Consider the following 12,491-nt stretch of genomic DNA (forward strand, 5'->3'; position numbering starts at 1 on the left):
AATGTTGTTGAAAAGGATGAATTAAGGAGAAATATTTAAGGATTCTTCTTAAAGGACTGTAAGTTACCCTCCATGCAAAGATGGTTATGTCTGAGTCACAACGGTACCCTTAAAAGCTTTGTTTTATCAATTATGAATGAGATATTAATGTTTGTAATTTGAAAAACTGATTTTTTTAAATCGTGATTTCTCTAAACATGTGCATTGCGCATTTCTTCTGCAGGAAAACAGATTTTTTTCCATATTATTGATCAGATAAAGGTTTCAAGGGTACTGTTGTGGATAGGGCAATGCCATCTTTGCACGGAGGTCAACCGGTCGCTTGAAATTACGCGTTGCAGTCCCTTTAAAGGTCAACTTTGATGTGATTACAAGAGTGTAGATGTTTCAATGTTTCCTCTAAGTCGGGTACAGTACAATTACACTAAAAAATATAATTTAATTAGTTTTAACAACAATAAAAAATTGTATAAGATGATTGAGAAAACCAGTTTTGAAACCCGGGTTTCAAGAATGGGGTTAGGCAGTTTTGTGGATATCAATATTTTGTTATGAAATAATTTTTTATTTAATTTCTTCATATACTCCATTTTTTTATCTCTTTAATCAAAATCTACAAAATGTTAAGACCCCAAAAAGGAAACTCAAAGGTTTCGTTCAACGATACTCTTTTAAATTTGGGGCTCTGGAGGTAACTACTGTACCTGGATACTAGAGTAAGGATTTGACAACTTCTTTAGCTTCTTTTGGAAGATTATCAGGATTCATAGGATACACATAAACATCTACATCAGCCACTGGTCTAAAAATAATCTCAATCTTAGAGGAACAACAAAACATTCTAGTGTAATTTTATTAAATCTGGCGTTTAGTTTTTAATGTACCATAAACAGTTAATAAAAATATTGGTTGAAATCCTAAACAAAGAAGTTAAATATTTTTGGTGTGTTTTTCTTCTTGATCAAAAATATTATTGCATATTACATTTTTATTAGTTCTTCTAGTTCTTTAGTATACAGTATACGGAGTGGAGGGTGGTATATAACCCATATCCAGGGGCTGATACAGGGGGGCGGAAGGACCTTCGCACTACCCTGACAGATTCAGGGGGCGTAGCCCGCCCCTGAGATTTCAGAATAGCTTCTCAATAGCACTTAAGGCAAAGAAAACCTAGTGCAAAACTGGAAAGTCAAAAAATACAAAAGGAAAAGAAAAAAGGAAGAAGGAGAGAAACGATGAAAAGAAGAAGAATCAAATCAGAACTTTCCAGAACAACTGTATCCAATTTATAAGATTAAAAATTTAAAAATAACAAATTGTTTTTAAAAATATAGGGATTACAAAATCAATGTTTGTGAAAAAGTCAAAAAAATTTTCGGACGAATATAAAAATGCATTGGAAACAGGGAGTAAGGAATAGAAGGTAGGTATAACTGACGCGGTTGGCCCTACCGTATGATTATTACATGGTTTACAGACGGGTACTCTATTTATGTAAGAAATATTTGTCTGATGTACAATTACCGCATATACAATAACCTATTTTGAATATTTTTATAAAAATGAAGTACCCGTCTGCAAAGCATGTTATATCTCCCTTCTATTTCATACTCCTTGTTTGGAAATGTTCGTAAAAAAAACTGCTATGATACTAACCTTGTTGAGGATTTAGCGAATATAAGAATATGTGGCGAATGAAACCAGATTCCTTTACTGTCATGATAAACATATTTCCTTGTAAACCACGTGTCATGGTTGTAGTACATGTCGATAAATTTATCAGATTTCTCCTAGAATAGATATATTTTCCATCCCTGTTTTCCTAGAATAGATATATTTTCCATCCCTGTTTTCCTAGAATAGAAATATTTTCCATCCCTGTTTTCCTAGAAACGATATATTTTCCATCCCTGTTTTCCTAGAATAGATATATTTTCCATCACTGTTTTCCTAGAATAGATATATTTTCCATTCCTGTTTTCCTAGAATAGATATATTTTCCATCACTGTTTTCCTAGAATAGATATATTTTCCATCCCTGTTTTCCTAGAATAGATATATTTTCCATCACTGTTTTCCTAGAATAGATATATTTTCCATCACTGTTTTCCTAGAATAGATATATTTTCCATCCCTGTTTTCCTAGAATAGATATATTTTCCATCTCTGTTTTCCTAGAATAGATATATTTTCCATCCCTGTTTTCCTAGAATAGATATATTTTCCATCACTGTTTTCCTAGAATAGATATATTTTCCATCACTGTTTTCCTAGAATAGATATATTTTCCATCACTGTTTTCCTAGAATAGATATATTTTCCATCACTGTTTCCTAGAATAGATATATTTTCCATCACTGTTTTCTCTTAATAATTCTCTTAATTTTTTCTTTTGAACATAAGTAAAAATATTTAAAATTCAAAATTATAGAAAACCTTTTTTTGTATTTTGAGTCCAAACTTAAAAACGAAAAGTTACAGCGTTTTAATCTTAAATTTCAGCTTAAATGCCGCTTGTGAATTAAATTAAACCGTAATTTTAAGCTATACTTTAAATATTTACCATTTATCTGAAGTTGATTTTTAAGCTGCAATTAAAACTATTTGCGTGATAACAATTCATCATATAGAAAAGATTGCTTTGAGGTCGTCTTTCTTTTCTTAATTTTGAAAGGAATCATTGAAATGTCTAGATTCTTGTCACCGTAAGCGCGCTTCTCTTCGGTTCAAGTACCGGACTAACTTTTAACCAGCTAGAGCTAAATGTACAGGGAGGCAAACCGGGACGGTACGCCAAATGAATGATCCCCTTCTAGTGAGTAGTGAAATCAAAGTGTTGTGGCTTCCAATTGAAATAACTTAATTTGTTGTTCTTGCAAAAGATTATGATAAGGGATTATGATTCCAAAAATTCTGGCCTCCAATCTAATCTTGGGATTTTTTCTAAAAGGAACTGAGTTGTTGCCACAAACTCGGATTTTCTAATTCCTATATCTTTGCAACCCAATGTCGCATTCATTTACTATTAGGTTGCAAAGATATTGGGATTTTTTAAATTTGAGTTTGTGACAAAAAATCAGTCTCTTAATACCTGTGAAATTCCAACTGCAAGGTGAGACGCCAGCTTGTCAAAATTGTTCGGTGAGGACCACATCACATGCAAGTTTTCTTTGATAGACCCAATTCCAAAGCTAACCGTTCCAGCACAACCACAACTAAACAAGTTTTGTATGTTGATAATATAGCCCACAACAGTAGAGAAAAAAAAAAATTACTAAATGAACATTATGATTAATTTTAAGTGACCCTCATTGGATATCCATGTTTTTGTTTTTTAAACTGTCTATTTTCGTTTGTGCTTTCTCTGTAAAAGTGACTTGCGATTGTCTTGCTTATAGAAAAAATGAGAAAATGATCAGAAATAAACAATTTCGAGTCAGAAAAACGACGTTATCTTCCACATTATTGATCAGATAAAGGTTTCAAGGCTGGGTACCGGTTTAAATCAGCATTGCCGACTTTGCATAGACGGTCACTGGAATTTACGGTTACATGTCAGTCCCTCTAAAAGGAGTGTTCGCGAAAAATTAAAGGAGGTAAGTAATAAGAAACATTAAAGTGTTTCCAGACGTGAGAGAAACGACTTCTATGAATCTATATTCCATAAATGCTTCGGGGACGGATTTAACCAAAAAAGGTTCAAAATCAAACATGTAGGGGTTATACTTATCACGTCAATAATTGAATAAAATAGATGTATAATGGTCGGCGTTTATATCAATACAATGAAGACGATTTTTCTATTCAAGCTTTGATTTCTAACAAACTTTTTTCAAATTAAAAGTTTACATTTTACAAGTAAATAAAGACAAGCATTAAATTGACAGCTTCTCTTTGTGCCCATTTTAATGTATATCTTTAATGCTGTTTAAAAGTTAAATCGAAAGTCGTCTTCATTGTATTGATATATACGACGACGACTGTAGTTGAACCACTTCTCTAGCTAGTGTGTCTCACAAAGTAGAAGAATTGTTCAAGGGTGCAGGGATGAGCCTTTAATAAAACTCCTTAAAAATAACGACGCGAAAATTTATTGGAGTTTTTGCTTTAAAATATGTCATTTGTTAATTATATAGATTTAAATTTTTACACAAAAGGTTTAATGGGATTAGGTATAACTTCAAGAATATCTAGATTAACAAATTACCCGCACAGAAAGAAATCTCTAGATAAAAAGAAAGATGGAGGATTACCTGGAAACTGGGCGGGTTAACCGGCCACATAGTAGCGCACTTCTGGAAAGACTTGGTATGTCACTGACTGGAACCTCAATCTATCGATAAATCAAATAAATCAATTGATTTAGATTTAAAAAAAGGATAAATGGAATGATGATAATTGTACGGTTGTGCCAAGCAAGAAAGAAATTAATAAAGTAAAAAAAATTTAGAAAAAAGAAAAATATGGTAAGAAAATAATAAAAAAAAGTTTTGAAATTTTTTAAACATCTTTTAAAAATTTTGTGAAATCTTTTTAATTTCCAAAAATGTGAAAAGTCTTTAAACACGAACGAAATCAAACCGTCAGGTTGAAAAGATAAAGGGATTAGAAAATTTGAGTTTGTGACAAAGGCCCAATTCCTTGGGCAGAGCTGACTGAGCTGAGGAGAGAAGGAAGCTGCTGTTAAGAATAATACGATTTTGGGAAATGTCAGATAATCTATAACGAGAGTATAAAGTGAATTTAGAGGGAATTAATAATTTCTGGCTGAAGATCACGGCGTTGCCCGTAGAAAAAAAATTGAAAAAAAATTCTGTTATATAGAAAAGTTATATGAAAAAAAGCAAAATAAAAACAGGTCAACATCTAAAAGTGAAATAAAAAATCCAATTCCATGACTTCAATGTTTTGTTTACTTTAAAAACTTTTTTACACAAGTGACAAGAGCGTCATGGTCAATGTTCGATGCCGCAAATTAATTTGAATATTTAGTTGAAGATCTTTGTCGTCTTCAATACAAACCTCGCCTGCCCGTGAGACCGCTCTAAGGGCAAGTAAAGGCTCGCGTAGGAAATTATAAATGTTAATGGTCACAGAAGAGGCGAATTTATCCTGAAAATAAAATAATGTTCTGTAATACTCAAGAAACTGATTACTCGCCACAAAATATTTGTGCAACCATTGATATTATACTGCAGCCAATCTTAGATATAAGGATACAGGGTTACCCACAAAGGATGAGACTTTAGACACGAGTTTACGGAATTTATACTGTCTGATTTCTTGTATTCACAATTATCTGCAATTGTAATATTGTTTTGCCCTATGCCAAATCATTAAATAAGCCATACTAAGACAATGTTCAAGACAAAAAATGCAATTCAATCTTATAATCAACAATCATCAAAGGTATTTACAGTTTCATTCTTTGCGAGTTACATAGCAACAGCGCATGAAATGTCGTCTTGAAATTTATTTCATAATATTTTTTTAGGCGTCAAACCTTATAGAAATCCAACGTATAGAAACCGGTACGTATAGCCACAAGGGGCATTTTCCGGGAGAACATTTTTTATATTTTTGAGAAATTAAATAATCAGTGTAAAGTAGATATAGTTTTCATAAAATCCTTTTATTTAAATGGTAAAACGGAATTTTATAAAATCATATTAGCATTACTAGAGAACTTTTTTTATACTTTTAATAACTTTTAATATTTTTTTTTCTAAAAATAAAACTGTAGATACCATTTTATAAAATATCTGTTTTAATAGTAACACACAATTTATGTATAACCATATAATCATTCATTTATGTTGTCAGTACATAATAAAATCCATGGGGGACCTTAAACTGTAAAAATGTACGTATTAAACTATTTTGCTCCTTTAATGTCTAGGGTATGTTAAAAAAAATAGAAATTATGATAACGATGATGATAAGTTACAATGTTTTACAAAAAAGTTTAATTTCTCAAAAATATGAAAAATACGCCTTGTTGCTACAAAGTGAATAAATTATTCACTTTGTTGTTGCTATACGTAGCAGTTTCTATACGTTGGATTTCTATAAGGTTTGCCGCCATTTAATGATCCCAGTTTAATAATTTTAAACCTGGAAAAATTACAATATCTTCCACATTATTGATCAGATAATGGTTTAAAGGGTAATGTTGTGAATCTTTGCAAAAAGATTTACTTGAAATTACGCGGACAGTCCCTTAGGTGTTTAATAATAGTGTTTAATAATTAAGCCGTAAGTTAACTTAATCCGTTGAAAAACAAAAATACGGATTAGTGCTTTCGAAATGGATTCACATTACAAAAGTTTCAATCTCATTGATACTTTCTACCAGAAATATATATTTTTTTCTTCAAAATTCAGCGATAATTTTGTGAAAGTGCATGAAAGTAGATCAAAGATAATTAATTTTATTTTATACTAAAAAAAATTTCAAGGTTATTTCAATATTACCTTTATGGCCTCTGCTTCCTGGACGGAGGTCGTAGGTTGAATAATTTCACTTCCATGTTTTATAAGTTCTTCAGCAATCTTTTCGAGATCAGGTTCCATTCTTATTCTTCTTCTTCTTATTCTAAAATTAATTTGTTTATGTCTGAGGGTTTTCTGGTTAAAGAGACTGCATTTAGAATTTCAAAAAACGTTTTTAAAATAAAAGGGTGTCAATAAAATGTATCAAAGTTTTTAAAAAACTTAAGAATGAGGAAATCAGCGTAGTTTGGCTGCCTTAAAACTAATAAAATTATAGGCTTATAAAGCCGGCATGATTTACAGAGAGAGTAACTACAAAACACTGAAAACGATGGGAAAATCCACGATTATATATAAGCTAGTGTACAGAAATGAAGAAATCTTGATTGAGTCCGGAAACAAGCAAACAATTTTTGAAACTGGTTCAGAGCACATCTTTTGAAATTGCTCAGTTTCAAGTTGTAGAATCGTTGGTGACATTTTATAGTATCTAGAGAAAAAGAAGACATTGTATGAAGTTAAATATTTAATAATTTGGACTCGTTTTAACGAGAGGTTCCGTAAAACTAAAACTATATTACACACATGCATTTCCTTTCCTTATAAAGGGGAAATTATTCTTCCTTTTTCAATATTTATAATTAAAATATTTATTAGGTTTATAAACAGGGCAACCTTGGTTTATTTTTATTTTTGAAAACAATTTTTGTAAGAAATAATTAATTCTGTTTTTGTTGTAACCAAAACATTGGCAGAAAATCCCATGAAGTTGAATTGAGTTTGTAAAAGTTAAAAATAACAAAGTTGAAAATATTAAGTATTCTCCACTAAATATATATAATAACTACAACTGTCGGCATGAAACATTAACAGAATAACCTTGGAAATTAAATTTGCATTTGATTAAAAACTTTACAACAGTCCTTAATCTTTATTATCTTTATTGATGATAAAATTACCAAAAAAAAAGGCTTCACACCCTCCTCCCTCCCCTTTAAACGTAACTTCAAGTGACATTTTTACAATTAAATTAAAAAATAAAACATCTTAGCAGGCCCGTAGCTAGGGGGCACAGGTGCACGTGCCCCCCCCCCCATTTACCCCGAAAGGGGGCACACTTTCTGAGACAAAAAAGAAGAAAATGAAAAAATGAAAAGAAGGAAACGAAAAATGAAAGATAGAAGAAAAAAGAGAGAAAATTGGCATAAAATCTAATTTTTGTTACCAATACTATCTGTAAAGATTATTTTTTCTTCAAAATTTAATGCTTTCTGAAATAATTTATTTGGAAATTTTATTTCTTTCGATCCTGTCTTGTTAAATGATGGATTAAATTTTTGTTTGTATTTTGAGAAGCTTATTCTTTTCCCTTCTTTTCTCAGATTAATTATTCTAATGAAGCTTAGGAGAAGCTGTTTGTGCTTATCCTCAAGCTTGCAGAGGAGTATTTTTCGAACTTAAATTTTGGTTTAAACTTAAGATTTTCATGCTTGAGCTTTTCTGTATTCTATACTTTCTCTGTATTAGAAATACGAATTGCATGTCTATTTGTGTTTCAAAAATTTTCAGTAATACATTTTTTATAGTTTAACTCAAATCTCCACATGTTAAATACCTTCAGTTTTTTTGTTTTGATGCAAATAGATTCTCAAGAGCATTTAAGGGAAAGAAAACAGGCAAAATATCTATCTTAATGAGTTATAATGTGTGATAAGTTAAAATCTAGTTTTTTATTCATCATTCATTAGTTTTGACCCTTTTTAAGTTTTTCAGGTAAAAAAAAAACTTTTCCCTACGGCACCCCCCTTCTTANCAAAATTCCCAGATACGGGCCTGCATTTTAGATTAATATGAAAACATTTAAAAAATCTATATAAAAATTTTTGCATTGAAAATAAACCATAAGGAAATTGAAAAAATTTTAAACTCAATCATAATCATTCAATAATTAGCATACTTTTTTTACATTAAAACTTTTATAAATACAACTAAATCGTAGCTTTTTAGATTTTCATTTAATAAATAGGTTAAAGGACTATTTCTTACGTCTATGACCCCTTTAGACATGAAGTTTGTGCTGCTCAGATATGAAATTAAATCTTCGGTTAAGAAATGTAAAAAATCTAAATCTCTGACCGAATGTATCCTGACAAAATTCACATCAAATATTTGTAGAACTTCAGGTTTAGTCTCTATTTGATATATACTCCAAAATTCAATATAATCGAAATAACAATTTTTATTAAAAACTATACATTAATGCTTTTTGAGTATTTTTACAGGATTTTAAGGACTTTTAACCCAAAAAATACCATTATTCTATCTTTAATTTCCCTCAAAATATTTATTTTGTTAACAACAAGTTTTCCCGCAGGCTTATTAAATCGTAATATTATATATCTGAACATGTTTGAAAAACATGGCATGGAATGCATATTCTTTAATTCTAAATATTTATTTGGGAAAAGTGATTCCGAGAAAGTTTAAATGGTTTCTGTGTTTGTTGGAGATAATGGATTAAACTATTTTATCAAACCATTAATTATATGCAAAAAATAACCATTATTAGATTTCGAGGATACAAATCTTTTCATCAAAGACCCACGTCCCACTCTGGACACCCTCAATTAATCAAAAATCCAAACATTTTATCAGATATTTCTACAAGGGCCCGAACCTTTTCATTGGACATCCCAAATTTTGATCAGTGACCCCAGATTTTTATTGGTGATCCCTTATTTCGGCGAAGACCCCAAGATTAATATCAATGACCCAAACCTTTTCGTTGGAGATCCAAGCATTTAATCAGTATTCTAAAATGAGGGCCTCCCATGAAAGAATGAAGATCTTCAATGTGTTGTGGGGGTGTCAGATGAACATGTTTACGTCTAAATGAAAAATCTGGAGGGAACTAGGTCTCTGATCGATTAATATACCAAAGAGGGTCTCCAAGAGTTCTCTGATGAAAGGGGGTCTCCGATAGTTCTCCGATAAAAGGGGGTCTCCAATAGTTCTCCGATGAAAGGGGGTCTCCAATAGTTCTCCAAAAAAAGGGGGTCTCCAATAAATCTTCGATGAAAGGGGGTCTCCAATAGTTTTCCGATGAAAGGGGGTCTCTAATAGTTTTCCGATGAAAGGGGGTCTCCAGATTATTATTTTACTCTCCATTGGTTTCTTTGATCCCAACAGGCAGCAAAACGGTCGAAACAATATTTGCCGAACTTCGTTTAAAATTTAAATATGCCGAATCCTAGAACAGGAGTTGTCTAAAAATATGCTCGAAATCAAAACTTTTGTCATTGTGTGTTTTTTTCAATTTTGAACCCTTGATCTCGATATCCACGATGGGCCTTTTAAATTTGAGGAACTATTTTTAATTCTTTAATTAAAGTTTTTCCAGGGGGGTCTGATCATCGCAGGACGTCACAGAGGAATTAGATTAATACATTAATCTAGATGTATGAAAAAATGGAGATCAAAACTTGATCCCGAAATTCACAAGACAACAGTTCTGACTTCAGAGCTGTTCAAAAATTGGTTAAAAATTACAGTTATAACTCGACAATTGCACTGCCACTAAAAACTCAAGACGACATTTCAACTTTTCATGTTTATAACACGTAGATCTAGTAGATTACTCTTATTGCTCCATAGATCTAGTAGATTACTCTGATATCTCCGTAGATCTAGTAGATTACTCTTATTTCTCCGTAGAACTAGTAGATTACTCTGATTTCTTCATAGATCTAGTAGATTACTCTGATATCTCCGTAGATCTAGTAAATTCCTCTGATTTCTTCGTAGATCTAGTAGATTACTCTTATTTCTCCATAGATCTAGTAGATTACTCTGATATCTCCGTAGATCTAGTAGATTACTCTTATTTCTCCGTAGATCTAGTAGATTACTCTGATTGTTTCGTAGATCTAGTAGATTACTCGTATTTCTCCGTAGATCTAGTAGATTATTCTGATTTCTCCGTAGATCTAGTAGATTACTCTTATTTCTCTGTAGATCTAGAAGATTACTCTGATTTCTCCGTAGATTTAGCAGATCACTCTGATATCTCCGTAGATCTAGTAAATTCCTCTGATTTCTTCGTAGATCTAGTAGATTACTCATATTTCTCCGAAGATCTAGTAGATTACTCAAATTTCTCCATAGATCTAGTAGATTACTCTGATTTCTCCGTACATCTAGTAGATTACTCTAATATCTCCGTAGATATAGTAGATTAATCTTATTTCTCCGTAGATCTTGAAGATTACTCTGATTTCTCCGTAGATCTAGTAGATTACTCTTATTTTTCCGTAGATCTTGAAGATTACTCTGATTTTACCGTAGATCTAGTAGATTACTCTTATTTCTCCGTAGATTTAGCAGATTACTCTGATATCTCCGTAGAACTAATAAATTCCTATGATTTCTCCGTAGATCTAGCAGATTACTCTTATTTCTCCGTAGATCTAGAAGATTACTCTGATATCTCCGTAGATCTAGTAGATTACTCTTATTTCTCCGTAGATCTAGAAGATTACTCTGATTTCTCCAGAGATCTAGTAGATTACTCTGATTCCTCCATAGATCTAGTAGATTACTCTTATTGCTCCGTAGATCTAGTAGATTACTCTGATTTCTCCGTAGATCTATTAGATTATTCTTATTGCTCCGTAGATCTAGTAAATAACTCATATTTCTCCGTAGATCTAGTAGATTACTCTGATTTCTCCATAGATCTAGTAGATTACTCTTATTGCTCCGTAGATCTAGTAGATTACTCTTATTGCTCCGTAGATCTAGTAGATTACTCATATTGCTCCGTAGATCTAGTAGATTACTCTTATTGCTCCGTAGATCTAGTAGATTACTCATATTCCTCCGTAGATCTAGTAGATTACTCTGATTTCTCCAGAGATCTAGTAGATTACTCTGATTTCTCCATAGATCTAGTTGATTACTCATATTCCTCCGTAGATCTAGTAGATTACTCTTATTGCTCCATAGATCTAGTAGATTACTCTTATTGCTCCGTAGATCTAGTAGAGTACTCTGATTGTTTTGATTTTTTTCCGTAATAATTTATTTCAAAAAGATTAATCACAGTTTTCCTGCAAAGAATCCCATAAATTCTAATGGATTTCTTCCTAAGAATAAATGCAAACATGTTGTTTCTGATTATTGTATGAATATAAAATAAAATCCATTAGCAATTATGGTTCGTCGTGGAAAAAAAGAATGTACAAATATTGATGAGCTCGGGAACTCAGCTTTGCCAGGAAACTAAACTTTCTCTATACCCTATCCTCAACCCTATACTTAGATTTCTAAAAGAAAGTTAAGAATATTCCCGTGGTGCTACCGATCTCCCCAAATCGAAGAAGGGGTTTCTGAGTTATGATCAGACATACAAATAAACAAAACAAACAAATTATAACTCATAATCGACTATATCTAATTTCTCAACTATTACCGTACAATCTATACCTAATCAAACGTACATTGCCACCCCCTGTATAAAACGTACATTGCCACCCCCTGTATAAAACGTACATTGCCACCCCCTGTATAAAACGTACTAAGTTAATACTTTAAAACAATAACAAAGCATTAAATAAAACAATTGTTGTGAATAATAGCTTGTTCAAGATATTAACCTGGCATTCTGTTGAACAACAACAGTAGTGGTTTGGAAGACGAGTTCTAACTCTTCCAGTAAAATCATTTCCGGAATCTGAGATATTAAATTCACTTCAGTTTTTGGTAAAAATATTGGTAAATTAGAAACTATAATCGTGACCCTCCATTTATGGTATGTTCTATTTACAAAGGTATCCTTTAAACTTGGTTTGATTTGATCAAGGATAAATAATATACATCCCAGTTTATTCACTGAACAAATCTGACATTTTCAATCGTGTTTTTTTTTCTTTATATGTTTATTCTTGTAAAAAGCAAGACCGAATCCAGTCAAACGTGAACGGTCTTCATGAACATGTGCT

The 12,491-nt window shown here is 31.7% G+C and overlaps 1 protein-coding gene across 1 annotated transcript; it reads right to left on the reverse strand.

Annotated features, from left to right (window-relative positions):
• Positions 1–276: 276 nt before the first annotated feature.
• LOC111714894 (uncharacterized) lies at positions 277–12,219 on the reverse strand. Its single transcript, XM_023490108.1, has 8 exons — positions 12,147–12,219; positions 6,475–6,595; positions 5,023–5,112; positions 4,254–4,333; positions 3,092–3,215; positions 1,657–1,790; positions 705–802; positions 277–424 (listed from the first exon to the last, which is right to left on the reverse strand). Exons 1-7 carry the CDS (start codon positions 12,212–12,214, stop codon positions 712–714), a joined length of 708 nt encoding a protein of 235 aa, XP_023345876.1. The 5' UTR covers positions 12,215–12,219; the 3' UTR covers positions 277–424; positions 705–711.
• Between the last annotated feature and the right edge of the window lie 272 nt (positions 12,220–12,491).

The sequence above is a fragment of the Eurytemora carolleeae genome, unplaced genomic scaffold (genome assembly GCF_000591075.1).
Source record: "Eurytemora carolleeae unplaced genomic scaffold, Eaff_2.0 scaffold1672, whole genome shotgun sequence".
NCBI lineage: Eukaryota > Metazoa > Arthropoda > Copepoda > Calanoida > Temoridae > Eurytemora > Eurytemora carolleeae.